At 32.7% G+C, this 16,412-nt stretch overlaps 1 protein-coding gene across 1 annotated transcript in view; it reads left to right on the forward strand.

Annotated features, from left to right (window-relative positions):
• Nucleotides 1-16,412, forward strand: part of LOC143047446 (E3 ubiquitin-protein ligase rnf213-alpha-like) — a 135,365-nt gene that overhangs the window by 82,103 nt on the left and 36,850 nt on the right. The window contains exons 55-68 of the mRNA XM_076220515.1: nt 649-846; nt 1,647-1,773; nt 2,353-2,532; nt 2,946-3,082; nt 4,031-4,238; nt 4,686-5,076; nt 9,094-9,238; nt 10,409-10,749; nt 11,066-11,232; nt 12,059-12,280; nt 13,688-13,899; nt 14,177-14,279; nt 15,386-15,486; nt 15,869-16,048. Coding sequence (XP_076076630.1) covers nt 649-846; nt 1,647-1,773; nt 2,353-2,532; nt 2,946-3,082; nt 4,031-4,238; nt 4,686-5,076; nt 9,094-9,238; nt 10,409-10,749; nt 11,066-11,232; nt 12,059-12,280; nt 13,688-13,899; nt 14,177-14,279; nt 15,386-15,486; nt 15,869-16,048 — 2,712 coding nt within the window. The remainder of the gene's footprint in view (nt 1-648; nt 847-1,646; nt 1,774-2,352; nt 2,533-2,945; nt 3,083-4,030; nt 4,239-4,685; nt 5,077-9,093; nt 9,239-10,408; nt 10,750-11,065; nt 11,233-12,058; nt 12,281-13,687; nt 13,900-14,176; nt 14,280-15,385; nt 15,487-15,868; nt 16,049-16,412) is intronic.

Here is a 16,412-nt window from a genome sequence, read left to right on the forward strand (position 1 = left end):
CACATGTATCAAGTTGTCTCCCCTTTATTAATTGTTAAATAAAATTTTTGCTTTGCTGTAACTAAAAAGTACTACATTAGGTTGTAAAAACAGGTTAGGTTCAATTAATTATTGTTGATACTATTCAGGAGTTATGGCCCTAGAATATTTAAAAACATTGATCAAAATTGTCCATGTCTGGTTTTGAGGGTAAGTTTACTTTATACAAATCTTCTTAGCATTATTAAAACATTCCTGATAGGGATGAAAGTAATAAAAAGTAAAATGAAAAAAAAAACAAGGAAAAGTCAAAAACAAAAAGTAACTTATCAAATGGCAAAATCAAAAGCTCAAACACATTTAAAAATGAATGGAAAGAACTGGCATTCAGGCTATGAGGAATTTGTTCCTTTATTCTTTTTGGTTTTATTGCGAACCCAACTGAACCTTTCCATAGATTCACCTGATAACTACCTGTCCATTTAAACTTTTGGCAGTTCTATTGTCCCATTGAACAAATACAACAGGTATTGTTCTCTGTATAGTTTATTCACTAAGACCTTTAAATTTCTTCTTAGAGAAATCTATCACTCATTGATTAATCTACCAGAGTTCGCAATAAAAGTTAAGCCTTAGTTTAATTTATTAAATTTGTATTTGTTTTTACAGATTGATAGTAGTTGCAGAGAAACAGATTGTGTATGATAAATTTCCAATACCTTTAATTAATCGACTTGAAAAACATTTCTTGTCACTGAAGAACATGCTGACACCAGCTCAGCTAGATTTGGCAGACAAGCTACAAGCATGGGCACAACATTTTTGTGAGGTTAAAGTTCCTGCATACATGAGAAATATGAGAGACAAGTAAGTCAAAGTTTTATATTATAAATCTGCTTTACTATCGAGACGGCATTATTTCTTATTATGTCTCATTTATGGGCATTATGTTTTCTGGTATGTGCGCCTGTCCGTTCATTCGTCTGTTCATTTGTCCGTCTGTCCCGCTTCAGGTTAAAGTTTTTGGTCAAGGTAGTTTTTGATGAAGTTGAAGTCCGATCAACTTGAAACTTGGTACACATGTTCCCTATGATATGATCTTTCTAATTTTAATGCCAAATTAAAATTTTCCCCCCATTTTTCAGGGTCTAATGAACATAGAAAATGATAGTGCGGTTGGGGCATCTGTGTTTTATGAACACATTCTTGTTTTGAACTAGTTTTTGTGAAATTTAAAGGCATTGTTGATCCATGAATTTTAACATTCAGCAATGTACAAGATTCCTATATATTGGCATATATGTAGAATTTGTCAAAACCACTTCATCAAGTTACATTTAAACACAATGTTTTCCTTCACATGAGCATAACTGATTAGAATTCTGCTTTTATCAGATTTCTACTTATACTGTTAATTTTGATTTGTTCACAACAATAAAATTTGTTTTCATTCATTGGAATAATGCAAATTTAAAAGTGCAATAAAAATGCATAAATAAAGTCCTAATTTTATTGGGCTTGAATTAAGACTGAAACATTATTTATATTTTTCTTTTTGAGAACATCTCTCTTGTTTTACGCCGCATTAGCACAGATATAGCCTTTCTGTGCTAATGAGGCGTAAAGCAAACAAAAATCAACCAATCAATCTCTTGTTTTAATTTTAGGAAGGACATAAGAAAGATAGGAGATGCTTTTATGGGATACCATGCTGACACTTGTGCTGCCATAATACTACACGTCTGTCAAGAGAAAAGATGTAATGATGAAACTATATCACAGATTGAAGATGAGGTTAGATATTTATAGAAAGAAGAAGATATATGGTATGATTGCCAATGAGACAACTCTCCACAAGAGACCAAAATGACACAGACATTAACAACTATAGGTCACCGTATGGCCATCAACAATGAGCAAATCCCATACTGCATAGTCAGCAATAAAAATAACCAACGGCCTAATTTATGTACAAAAAATGAACGAAAAAAAAAATATGTAACACATAAACAAACGAATACTCTTTATTTCTGCTAAAACAAAAATTGCAAAATATGAGACATAAGGGTTGTTTGGACAACTGCAGAAAAATGTGAAAACAGATATAACAACAACGTTTGTGAATGCAGAAAAAGTTCATTCAATTATGACAACTAGAATTTTTCCTGATCTTATTGTGAGTTGTCATTTTCAGCTGTTTTCTTAAACTAGAACTAGGTTCAAATTAAAATGTTTTAAAAGGAAGACTGGAAAAAAGAGATAGAAAAAATACTTAAATAAACACTTCATGAGAAATGGTAAATTTACCCATTTTTGATGAAATTCCTTTTCTGTCATGACATTGCATTATAAACTTCACTCTATTTATAACAGATACTTGGAGAAGCTCAGTCTATATTGTTGTGGTGTGCAACCCCTGCAGCAGTTTTACAACTAGGTGAAAAACAAGGAGAGATTTTTAAGACCTACTTTTTAGGACAACACCATGAAAGTTTGGCTGATTACCTCCAGTATAAGATTGTACAACAACAGAAACATAATATTCATGTGCAGGTAATGTTATTTATTTATTATGACATTAAATTTTTTTTTTATTTGAAACAAATTAAATTTGTACCCTTTAGTACCCTTAAACCTTTCAGTCAACCTTTGGATGAAAATTTTTTCAGACATTGTAGGAAAATGGTCTTTGTTAGCTGCCATTCCTGAGACAAAGATGAGGAATTTAATTCTTACTTTTCTGTCAATCCAATTTGCACATATACATACTGTCAGATGATTTTATGTATATATAGAGTAATTTTCTAAAATATTTATAATCCATTTTTTTGACAATTTTTTATAATTGCTTTAGAAGGTCCTGATTATTCTTATTGCCACTAAATCTTTAGATTTTAATTTATTTAAATCATGGTTTATTCTAAATCCAAATCATTGTCTGTTTATCTGTTTTTCTGTATTTTTAGATTACAACAAATTCCAAACTATTAGCTACAGCTGACATAGAAATCCTGTGCAGGTTTATACCCATACAGAGACAGAATATAACTTTGCTGACTCTGCAGTCTTTCGATACAGAGCAACAGTTTAGCAGAAAAATCAAGTATGGATTTCTTTTTAAAGTATCAAATTTTTCAAGAAAGAATAAGGTCTCATGAGGCCTAGTGAATTCATTCAAAAGATGCTCTACTATAGCACTTTATATTGATGTTAATTTGTGTTGACTACAATATTTTTGAAGGTCAAAAATGGGATGACTTTCAACTTTATCAAAGCAAAAAGAAAATTATCCTTCCAGGCTAACTTTTACACTTTTGTCAAATAATATCTCAAAGATGTCTGAGGGGGGATAGGAGGGGTCCTGATCCTGAAATCCCGGGCTTGAAAAAACGAAATCCCGAAATCCCGGGCTTAAAAACACAAAATCCTGAGGTCCCGAAATTCGCAAAAAAGAATTCCCGGATCCAGAAAGGGTCAATCCCGAAATCATGAGCTTAAAAACACCCGATCCCGGAGTCCCGATAAAGGTCCTATCCCCCCTCATGTCTAAGTGGCATTTAAAGGGTTATCAGATATTATGAAATACAAGTGTGAGGTATGCTTAGCAAAAAAACACATTTTAACTGCACAATCTTAGCAAAATACATACAATTACCAATAAACAAATAGGTATGTTTTCTGCTCTTTGGTCAGGTTGTTGTCTCTTTGACACATTCCCCATTTCCATTCTCAATTTTATGTACACTATTATATACAATTCTTGTACAATTCAATCAAAAAGATTTATTACTAGTAACCACTACTTACAGTGAGTTGCTTATAGGTGTTACTGTAAAATTTTACCTATAGCTCAACCTGTTTTTAAAATTGGCAATACAATAGGGACATTTAAATTGACCAGCTGGTATTGTTAGATTTAAATCTACCTTGATGCTACCTGTAAAAAAATTTATTCACCTAACCCAAAGTTTCAGCAACTCACTGTAAAGGTGTTCCTCAAACTACACCCACAGTGAGGTTTTAAGATAACTACTTCATACTTTTTTTTCAGATCTTTTTTTGACCACACAACAACATCTGATAGCTTATTGATAGTACAGTGTGATTGTGGGGACCAGAATGCTGATCTGATTGCCTGTGCTAGGTACACTGTACAGGGAGAGCTACAGCAGGTTAGGGAGGAAAGGCAGTATGCCATCCATGTGGTATTCCTGATTCAACTTCCAGGTATTGCTGGAGGCTGTTTTACTGGATTCCAGGTTAGATATTTAGTATGAGTATGAATACATGACGAGTAAATTTCATTGAGACAGCAACACAGCATTACTAAAATATTCATGGGACATATAAGTTCAATTTCCTACTGCCTTTTGGTTGTTGATTTGGCACACTCTGTTAACTTTCTGGTCATTTAAACTAATTATTAACTCTGAAAATACAACTATAAAAAAGACAGCAATCTTGTGTGACCAACAAAGCTGAATGCTAAATAAAAGACAAATGTAAAAAGATAGTACCTCGATTGTAAATTGTCAAAAGTGTGGTATAATAATGTTAAAAAGGGCAAAATATTTAAATTAAGAAATTCTTCAAAAAACTTAGTTTATCAAGTTACATGTTTTATCAAATCTTTTGAAACAACCTGTTTTGGCATTTGCAAGTTTATTGATAACATGTTTAATCAAATGTTTGTGATTTTTCTTCAGTGTGGATTGTGGCATTCTGTACATATAGATGATATTCACCCTGCTCCTGAAGATATACCCTCTGTTGCTGACATGCATGGGACATCAGTCAGTGCTTTGTTAGCCTCCACAAAAACTAGACCAGAGGACGATATGGAAGTAGAAGAAGGAACGAATGAACAAATGATGGAAAGAATGGAAACAAACGAAGATGAAGTCGATTTAATGGATATTCAGTTAGAAGTAAAGACAAATGAAAAAGGACAGAAATTCAAAAGACATTTTAAAATTGATAATTTGATCATGAAATGTTTACAACCAGCCTTGGGTAATGTTAAAGATCCTATGTCAGATTCCTCCAGAGCTATAGATCGATTGAAGATTATACACAACTGTTTGAAACATGAAGCAGGTTAGATAATTTTAGTCTCTACAAATTTTATTATTAAAATACAATCAGACCATGATAGTAAGATAAAACTTTGTCTACAGATAGAAAAAATTGATAATTTTAGCTTGGATCTGCTTTAAAAGACGCAATATAAAGTTTTAAAGAAAAACATAATCCTGATCTCTAATTTCCTCTTAAGCCCAACAAATAGCTCGCCTTTGAGTTGAAGTTGCACTATTCATTGTATGTTTGCAAGTTCTCTCTTTTTTAGCTCACCTGGCCCAAAGGGCCAAGTGAGCTTTTCTCATCACTTGGCGTCCGGCGGCGTCCGGCGGCGTTAACTTTTACAAAAATCTTCTCCTCTGAAACTACTGCGCCAAATTTAAGCAAACTTAGCCACAATCATCATTGGGGTATCTAGTTTAAAAATTGTGTCCGGTGACCTGCCAAACCAACCAAGATGGCCGCCATGGCTAAAAATAGAACATAGGGGTAAAATGTATATTTTGGCTTATAACTCTCAAACCAAAGCAATCAAAGCAAATCTGACATGGGCGTTAAATTGTTTATTACGTCAAGATCTATCTGCCCTGAAATTTTCAGTTGAATCGGACAATGGGTTGTTGGGTTGCTGCCCCTGAATTGGTAATTTTAAGGAAATTTTGTCCGTTTTGGGTTATTATCTTGAAAATTATTATAGATAGAGATAAACTGTAAACAGCAATAATGTTCAGCATAGTAAGATCTACAAATAAGTCACGATGATCAAAATTGTCAGTTGACCCATTAAGGAGTTATTGCCCTTTATAGTCATTTTTACCAATTTTTCATTAATTTTTGTAATCTATTACAAAAATCTTCTCCTGAAACTACTGGACCAAATTTAACCAAACTTAGCCACAATCATTAATAGGGTATGTAGTTTAAAAAATGTGTGCAGTGACCCGGCCAACCAACCAAGATGGCCACCTTGGCTAAAAATAGAACATAGGGGTAAAATGTAGATTTTGGCTTATAACTCTGAAACCAAAGCATTTAAAGCAAATTTTACAAGGGGTTAACTTGTTTATCTAGTAAATATCTATCTGCCCTCAGATTTTCAGATGAATTTGACAACTGGTTGTTGTGTTGCTTCCCCCCAATTGGTAATTTTTGGAAAATGACGCAGTCATTGTTCCATAACTGCCGACCTGAACTTCATTACATTGCTCTGCCTACCGCGCTTGGTTTCGTATTTCCTATTTTCCAAACAAACTGGAATCTGCTTGTGTTATCATTATGCATCATTGTGTAGTATTAAACCAGCCAGGACCCAGTTTACACTGGTTTTTGCTTGTATTCCACTACACTCGAACAAAGTGTTGTAGTTTGACGGGAACCAGTTTTAGAATTTGTAAACTACAAAACGTAATCGGTTATTGTTCATTCCGTTTTGGTGTTTCATACCGACTTATATGGTTTGAATAAGCTTAAGACCATTCAAACATTAATGTGATAGGTATATTAAAGATTGTTTTACAAAAGGATTGAACTGTTTTACTTTCAAAGTCGTACTATAGGGATATCTGTCATATACGGATTTCCACTCTCACCGGTTAATTTCTTCTTTTACACGTGCTTTGGAAACTTCCTGTTTAATCGCAAGTTTTAAAATTGTTTTTGAGTGAATTAAACTTATTTTAACAATCATGAAGCGTTCCAGAATCATTTTAAAGCAGTTTCTTCTTCTCTTTGATGATGGAAAATAGGTTTTCTCAAGAAAATACCGCAAACGATCGCAGAGGAATTGAAACGTACAAGTCAAGTCGGCACCTGGTTAAATTGGCATCTAGTCAAATCGGCACCTATTCGACGTCAATTCGGCATCCAATAATATTTGATATAATATTTTCTATTCAATTAATTAATTACTGTTACCAAGTACATAGTGAATATGTTGTTGTGTATTTTGGTAAACCACGAAACGAAAGTGAATATGTAGTGTATAAAGGTAAACAACGAAGCCCTTACCAAAGCTGTTGTTTTAACAATTAGACAATTTGTGTAATTGTAAAAACAAGTCAATTATTAAAATAAAATGGAAAACTATGAGTCCCTTTCAATAAATCAAACTTTCATGCCAAATAATTAGCAATTTAAGGTGTTTGTTTTTCAGTAAAGTTTAAACAGCATTAAACCAACAATCCTGTAAAATACTCAACTGGTTAAAATAATGCAGAAAAATACACAATATCTCATGTATTAGTCCAAATAATTATGAGGCTATTTTATTATTTTTCTGGGACGCCTTCCTACGACGTTCAGGTGCCAATTTAACTAGGTGCCAGTTTGACTAGAATTCTTTGACAAATGTTTGAAACTATCTGAGTTTCATTAGACCTTTGATAGCAGTAACAAAAAGATTATTTACTTAATATTTTGTGGGAGAAGGGGTTCAGACTGTGTGGCATCAGGTCTGTTTGTGCCCAATACATTTTCGCACCCTACACGTTCGCACATTCACACTCTACTCATTCACGCCCAATTTTAATTCAAATTCAAGTTGAATAATTGGAAAATTATGGTTGTTGTTTTAAATTGCTTTGGTGTAAATACTGAATGTATTTATAGCTCGGTATGAGTAAAACATTGAAGATTTTAAAGGAAAAAACACAAAAGATAATTGTTTTTAACAGCTTGGTCCCATTGATCTGAAACAACGAAACAATAAAACATAGAAACCAAAATATAGCAATCCACTAATATAACCAAAACATGATAAAATTTATTCAACACGCAGAAACAAACATAGTCAGAATCTCACTTCATTTTGAAACAAGTCAATGAAACAAGTTATAGCAATACACTAACCAAAACATGATTAAGAGTTATTCAACACAAAATAAAACGTTGACAAAATACCACTTTATTTAGAAAGGATTATTATTATTTTTAGCAATACCTTATCCAAAACATAATTAAGATTTATTCAACACAAAAAAAAAATTGCTGTCTCACTTTATTTTGAGACAATGACAACAATTATACTTATAAGAAAACACTTGCTTACATAGTTATTAAACACAAAACCAATTAAGATTGGGTGCGAACATGTAGGGTGTGAAAGTGAAAGGGGTGAAAATGAGTGGGCGCAAACGTGAATGGAAGCGAACGGACTCAGATTCAGACTATGTACCAGTGAGAAATATACAAGCCTTTCTACGGTATTTATTTGTACAATTCAGCTAGTCTTGACCTATTCATTTGTCTTAAAAAACCAGCCAGTTTTCACCTTCACTTCACACACACACACATATACGAATATCAATTATATGCTTACGATACATGTTGCATTGTTAAACTAATTACGGTATGTGAAAATCAAGACTTGCATAAAAACTATCCCAATATTAGAGACAGTGGCGTCATTTTTCTTCAGAGCTTTCAGCTCTTTGATTAAAGAAATTTAGCCGTTTTTGGTTATTATCTTGAATACTATTATAGATAGAGATAAACTGTAAGCAATAATGTTAAGCAAATTAGGATCTACGAATAAGTCAACATGACCAAAATGGTCAGTTGACCCCTGAAGGAGTAATTGCCCTTTATAGTCAGTTTTAAACAATCTTCATTAATTTGGTAAATTTTGGTAAGTTTTTACAAAATGTTTTCCTCTGTAACTAAAGGGCCAAGTTCACTACAGATATAGAAAATTGTAAGTAGCAAGAATGATCAGTAAAGTATGATCTACAAACACATCACCATCACCAAAACACAATTTTGTCATGAATCCATCTGTTTCCTTTGTTTAATATGCACATAGACCAAGGTGAGCGACACAGGGTCTTAAGAGCCTCTATTTTATAGCTTGTATGTACACTTTGGCTATACCATGAAATCAAATTTTCACAAACATATGGTTTTCTTAAATCCATGAAAATTGGTACCCATGAAAATAAATGAATGTTTTTTTTTATAAATAAGTCACAGTGGTGTACATTTGTATTGTCTAATTATCTAATTAACTTTAAAATCAATGTTTTGACTTTTGTTTTACAGGGGAGGTAACTGTAATGTCTGGAATAGCCAAACATTTAAGTAGTATCTTAAGAGAGAAGGAAGAAAGTATTGGTGCAGTAATTACAAACTGGTTATCAACAGAAGCCTCTAGACCTGAGAATATCAACAGGGCTGGTACATTCAGGTGTGTATTGTGTTATGAAAATTTGTCTGGATGATAATATCCTAGCTATGTGTATAAATCTGATATGAAAAGTTATTTTGAAGCTGTTGAATATAGATTCTACCACTGAATCGAGTGTGATACGATATTAATCCACTCATGAGTTGAATATTTAAAATTTTAACTGATGAGGGTGCACGTGGATAAACATTGTATTGCACAAGATTTGGTGGTTGGATCTGTTTTCTTTAATGATTTGTAAACGACATATATGCAAACAAATTCAATCCTTCCTTTGGAATAATCTGCAAAAGAATGTGTTCTTTCTATGTGACATCATCAGGCATGTTTGCCTATTTTCTTGATATCACAATAGGAAATTTGAAGGAAAGCAGGAAAAGTTGACGTCATAATCGAAATTTTGACCAATGTTAAGAACTTAGATCAAACGAATGGCACTTTGATAAAATAAAGATAATCAGCATGTCAGAAAAAAGATAAACTGTAAGAATTATAGAAAGATGTTAACAGTAAAGTAGGAAAAAATAATTAACCACATTTAATTGTCTATAAAAACCACAAAATTACACTGAATGGAAATATGTTGCATGTCGCTAGATCTTGTGAGATTTCCAGACATTCAACTCTCTCATCGTTTGGCTTGCAAGTTTATACATGATGGAAATGTTTTCACTTCCAGTATTAAAAGTCAGCATTTTTTTAGTGTGACAAAACATAGTAACCTAATTTGATACTGCTATGGTTAAGTTTTAGTCAGTTCTTATTCCAAACAACAGTTAACAGAGGAGCGTAAAGGGGGGTATCTGCATTGAAGAATGCAAAATAAAATTGCCATTTCTCGATGAATGAACAATTAAAAATGTCTAACACTTTGATCTTTTTACCGATTTCACGAAAGCGGTGAATAACAAACCTTTTTCATGGCTGCACGTGAATAAAAATGGCAAACATGTTGCATAAAAATAACCCTTTACCACCCTCTTCACATTGTACCAGCGCCTGAAATGACTTCACATTTTCTCCCTACGACATCTTCTTTATCCTACCAATACAGGCAGTTTACTTTAAATCTTTAATTTTAATCTCCTCCTTCAGAATGAATAGTTTTATTATAAAACTTATTTTTTATGAAATACATTTTATATTAAACATGCAAAATATGTATTCCAGGAAATTTGCAGTTCAGTGCTTAGAATCTAAAGTTATTCCAATATTGGCTGGAATCATTGCTTTCATAGATACAAACAGAAACATGGACATTCTTATCAATAATCCAACAGATAGTTGGCACATCAACATGTGGGTTGACATTTTTAATAATCCTGAACTGACTCAACTGAAATATTCATGGATTGTCTCCCCTACAAGACAACATGAACTTCAAGAAGTAGCTGTTAAAACTACATCTAAAGATGGGAAGCCGTTCCCAGCTGTCATGCCATTTTCTTGGCTGATTTTTGGACAAATTGAAGACATCTTGAGAAAATCAATTGAAACAAAAGAAAGCACAGGTAATTTTCTGAAAAAAAAACAGTTAAATTTCATATTCAGGTACCCAAAAGTCAGTTATTGTGACATTCCGTATTCCAAAAGGAAGAGTTAAATATTACAACTATATAGAAAATCCAATTTGGACCTCAAATGCTTTACCACAATTTTACATGTAATTGGTGAGTACCATTGTTGGCCTTTTCTTTAGATTTTATGTGGTTTTTATACTGTAATATAAATTCACTTCAGATGAATGCACTGGTGTTTTTTTTCTTCAAAATTCAATTCAAATAGAAAAAAAACTATGAATGTGGAATTTTTATTTTTATTCAACAGAAAGCCATTTTGATGTGGTTATGAAAGCATCAGAAATCTTCCAGTCCTTACCACTAGGGAAACTTTTGTCAGATGTAGAAGGTACCTACATCCTTGAAGTACTGAAATGTTACATCAGAGACTTTGTCTACATGATTCATCCTGTACAAACTAATTCTGAATGTCAGGTAAAATATTTAATTTTGAAACATCTTTTAGGGGCCAGCTGAAGAAAGCCTCTGGGTGTGGGAGTTTCTAGCTGCATTGAAGACCCATTAATGGCCTTCTTCTGTTGTCTGTTCTATGGTCGGGTTGTTGTCTCTTTGACACATTCCCCATTTCCATTCTCAATTCATTAGTTCTGAGAAAAGTTTAACTTCAATTTTGCGGCCTAACAGTGTTTTTCCTTTATTTGGTTATGTTATATAGCCATGACATATGTGACTTTCGGGCTCCTAGTCATTTACTTTACTCAGTACTCGAGTGTACAAAATTTTTGTTCTTGAAAAATCATATCCAGAATTTTGATTGGTTAAAAATTCCAAGTCTTGAGTACGATAATTGTACTTGGAATTTATGACGTCAAGGCCTGGATCTTTACATAAATTATGCTGTCAGTAAAGTTAAGCTTAAAGAAAAAGTAACAAGAGAATTTCTAAAGAATTAAATTTCACATATTATCTAAAATTTAAAAAGTGAAATGTTTACTGTGAAAGTGCTAGTTTTAAAATAGTATAAATCCATATACACTGCCTTTTTCTGACTTAAAGTGTTGTCCAGACCTGTTTGACAGGCAAAGTTCCGTATATTGCAGGATACATTGTATGATGGGGGTCTTATAAGTTCCATTTATCATTCTACTTTTGATTTCAGTCTTTGAGATGAATCATAAGCAAAATGTTTGGTCCCTTGTCTTACAAAAAATATATCACAAAATTATTCAATGTGGGGATTCATGCTCCACATTCTTTTCACTAGTAATTTTTTTGTTTCAATTCTAAATTTATTTTTCAGCTTTTATGTGAAAGTGTGATAACAGGCTGTAGACATCTTGTAAGAGGAGAATATGGAAGATTATTACCCTCTTTGTTAGGATGTCACATGACCTATATTCTTAATGATATGAGATTCAAGAACTTTGCAAACATAGTACACATATGGCCAGGATGCAGTCAGAGAATTCTAGATTTCCAGCAGGAGTCGTCTAACTTTTATCTTGTTACAGACGAGGAAAAGGTAAGTTTGTTGATTTCTAGACGCCTTGTTAGCGTTTTGATGTATGAAATTGTATGATTTTTTTTTATTTTAAGAATAATATCATTCAATAATAACTTTTAATTTGTGTTATAAGGTTGTAGAATACAACTACTACACATTTTTACGGCTGTCCCAATTCAGGAAGCTCTAGTCTTTGTCAGTTTTTTGTGTTTTCCTAATTTTAGTTCATTTGTATATTTAGAGTAAAGTGAGGCATTCATTTTGCTGAACTAGTTTACATTATTGTTGAGGAACAGCATTTTGAATATGTTAGACTAATTTCCAATGCTTTGGCTTTCTAATGGGGGCATGATTAACACATGCATTCCTTTTTGTCACAGAAATTTTATAACTGCCTTGGTGGTCTTGTAGTTATTGGAGTGTACTATGTGCTTGAGATTGTGTTTTCAGTTTCCAACTAGGTCAAACCAAAAACTTTGAATTAATTAATTTTTGTGAATTGAGATAAAATAATGCTTTCCTTGGTACATTGTATTTCCTATTGAAAATTAACTCTTTTTGGAACATTTGATTTTTAGTTCATCCTAACCTACAAAATGAAGGAAAAATTGTATCCCAGTAATGATGATGTCCCAATAATAATAAGGAATCTGCACTTTGTGTATTGAATTAAAAATACATTGTAGTGGGTATTATTAGGGTCTAAGCTTTTTTTATACCCCCGCTTTAAAAAAGGGGGGGTATACTGTTTTACCTCTGTCTGTCAGTCCGTCCGTCCATCAGTCCGTCAGTCAGTCCGTCAGTCAGTCCGTCAGTCAGTCCGTCAGTCAGTCCGTCCCATGAAACTTTCGTCACATTTTTCTCAGGAACTACACATCCACCCTTTCTGTAATTTGGTATCAACATTTATATATGTCAGCCATACCGTGTGATGCGTTTTCAGATTCATCACTTGACAACTTCCTGTTTACCGAACACTTGTCTGATTTTACACATGATAGCCAAGTTGAAAATTTTTGTCACATTTTTCTCAGGAACTACAATACAAGGATTTCTGAAATTTGGTTTCAGGATTTATATAAGTCAGCTATACCGTGTGATGCGTTTTCAGATTCATCACTCGACAACTTCCTGTTTACCGAACACTTGCATATTTTTACACTATTAATATTATCCACTTGCGGCGGGGGTATCATCAGTGAGCAGTAGCTCGCAGTTTCACTTGTTTTGTAAGCATGACCTGTGAAAGTAAAATTATTGTGTCTTGAAAACGGGAAATTACAAAAAAAATGAGAATTGCTTACATATAAAGTGTAAGCGGGATACTGGAATCTGACAAAACAGTAAACAGGATCTGGGATCAGAACCTCCCAATGAGACCCCAATTGTACAACTGTCAACTAATGCAGTTATTTTTCCTTGCAGACACTTGATATACTAGCGTTGCATTTGTTAGTTAATAACCTAGAACCCAATAAAGAAGCACTGAACAAACCAGAGCCTAGAACCAAATGGTTACGACAAGTCTGTGATTATAGACCAGTTGTGGAAAGAATTTTTGGACATTTTAGTCATGATATTGAAAACAAGGAATTTCAGTATGGTGAGAGATGTCAAAAAGGAATAGAAAATGCAAGGTAGATTTTGAAGTTGTGGGCTATTATATTAGGAACTGATACATGATTTGAACACATGTTCAGATTTTCAAATGCATTGTTTAAAAATGTGCACATGGAGATATATGTTATATTTTTTTAAAACTTATTGACATCTTAGAAATTTTTGCGGAAATTACTTTTTGGGCTTTGATTTAGCTGATATGGGGAATTTCATTGTAAAATTAATTACTTAGATACTTACTAGTGATATTTACTTATTACTAAGTTTTATTTTTGACAAATATAACTTCTGTAGATATCAGTGGACTAGAGCAGTTGTTGTGAAGCTATTTATAGAACATGTTTGTACCGCTGGTAAAGAAGAAGTTGAGATCAGAAGATGTATGCCATTGTGGGTGGTAAGTATGATATTATACTGTTGATTAATATTCGTTGGATACCAATTTTCACGGATTTCGTGGGTACTGGTCCGAGACCACAATTATTTCGTAGTGCATTTCTTTTAGAACATAAATGAAAATAAAAAAATCCCACCTGTGCTTTCTCAAAGAAACTTTTACAGTGTCTTGTACTACTTTTGGGACAAATTATATCAAAATTATAGAAAACTTCATCGTCTCTAACTCAAAATATGGACAATTTTATGTTTAAGGTGTCTTGAAATCTTTGACAGCATCTGAAGTGCTAATTTTCAACCTTTTTCAGCTGGACCAAATCACTACTTTCCTTTAAAATTTTGGACCCAAGTTTTTTTACAGTGTAATTTCACCCCCCTACTTGCAATTTGAGGTATTAAACATGGAGAAATAAATTTGGAAGGGGTATAAAAATTAATGGCAAATAACCCACTGTCAACACTAGGGACTATATTTGTGAACAACGAAAATCAAGGGACGACAATGGTGGTCTTGGACCTGATAACTGGGGAACCACGTATTTGAATTTCTAAAAAAAATGTATGCAGACTTTGTTATAACCACGAAATAAAATATCCATGAATATGCAAGTTTTCCTCAAACCACGAATATTGGTACCCACCAAAATAAATGAATCCACAGTACATCACAAATACAGAGACATTCTTTGGTTTACTGTATTTTTACAAAAAGTAATCTTGATTTCAGGCTTTTTAGGTAAATTAACTGCAGATTTTTGTTGTTTGCCAAAAAAACTGAAAATTGAAATTCTGGTTATGTGTTCTAAATAAAGGCAACAGTACCAATGTTAAAAAGTCATAAATGGTTCGAGAGAAAACAAATTCAGGTTACAAACTGGTTACAGAAGGAAACATATCAACTAAACGAGGAAAAACAAAGGAACAACAGAAAAACTGAAGTGCAACAAAATCAAACGCCAACATACATAGAAACGGACTGTAGATAACAACTGGCATATTCCATTTGGTATAGGACATTTTAGGAAATATCTGATGTACTGTAAGAAATAGCTAAAGTTAATGTATTATACCCCTAACTAATTCCATACTTTTTTAATTGCTTTTCAGACATTGAGAGACGGGGCAAATATGAAAGAAGTTCAGTCACTGGAAAAAGTTGAAAAGTTTATCAAAACTTGTAACAAAGACGTAGTTACACAGTGTTTTGGGTGAGAAATTTTAATTGTGTGAAAAGAAAATCTTATCTTGTGTTCAAGATTGTTTATAATTATATGACTGAAATAATCTTTTTCTTCCCTATTTAAAAAAGGTTTGCATATTTTTAATTCAAAAAACTTTCTTTTATACAAGCTATGATATTTTCATTTAAAAGAAATTATTCCAAAAGAAATTTATTTTTTTAAATTACTAGTAGATTAGTGACATCATGTGACTTACAGTACTAGTGATATAGTTATTGGAAAATCCATAAATGTTTACCAAAGTGAGTTTCATCTGTCAGTTATTTTGGTTTCAAAAACTGGCATTTTGATAAAATTAGTCTGTAAACATTTGTTCGATAAATGCTATAATATTTTAACTTTTTTATAGTCAACAAGTAACATGTGTTGGATGTGAAAACCCCATACAAGGAGCTCCTGTCAGACTGCCATGTGAGCATGTGATCTGCAGAAAATGTTTCCAGGATTGCATCCTTTTGAAGGAGTTTGTATGTCCAAATTGTCAGAAAGAATTCCCAAAAGATCTAGATCCAAACAAAGCTCAAAAGAGGTAATTGTCTCATCAATATCATAAAAAAAAATATTTACAATTCTAATAATCACATTATATAATGGATATATGCATAAAGGAATATAATTCCTGTCCAACATGTTAAGGGGGAGATAATTGAATTCAAATTACTTCAAGTACTCTCAAATGCCATGACAGATATGATGATGAAAATTTATAGTTGTAGAACACTACTTAAGGATATACTTAAGGAGGTTGGCTACTCTATTTAAAATAACAAGCTTTTTAAAAGATTTCTAAATTGATAGTATATGAATAAAGGTACTAAAAAAGCAGAAAAAAATAAAAGATCGGTGTGCTTGTTTTCCAGGTATAAGGCATTGAAAATTTGGCAGGAAATGAT

Source organism: Mytilus galloprovincialis, chromosome 10 (genome assembly GCF_965363235.1).
Source record: "Mytilus galloprovincialis chromosome 10, xbMytGall1.hap1.1, whole genome shotgun sequence".
NCBI classification, from domain to species: Eukaryota; Metazoa; Mollusca; class Bivalvia; order Mytilida; family Mytilidae; genus Mytilus; species Mytilus galloprovincialis.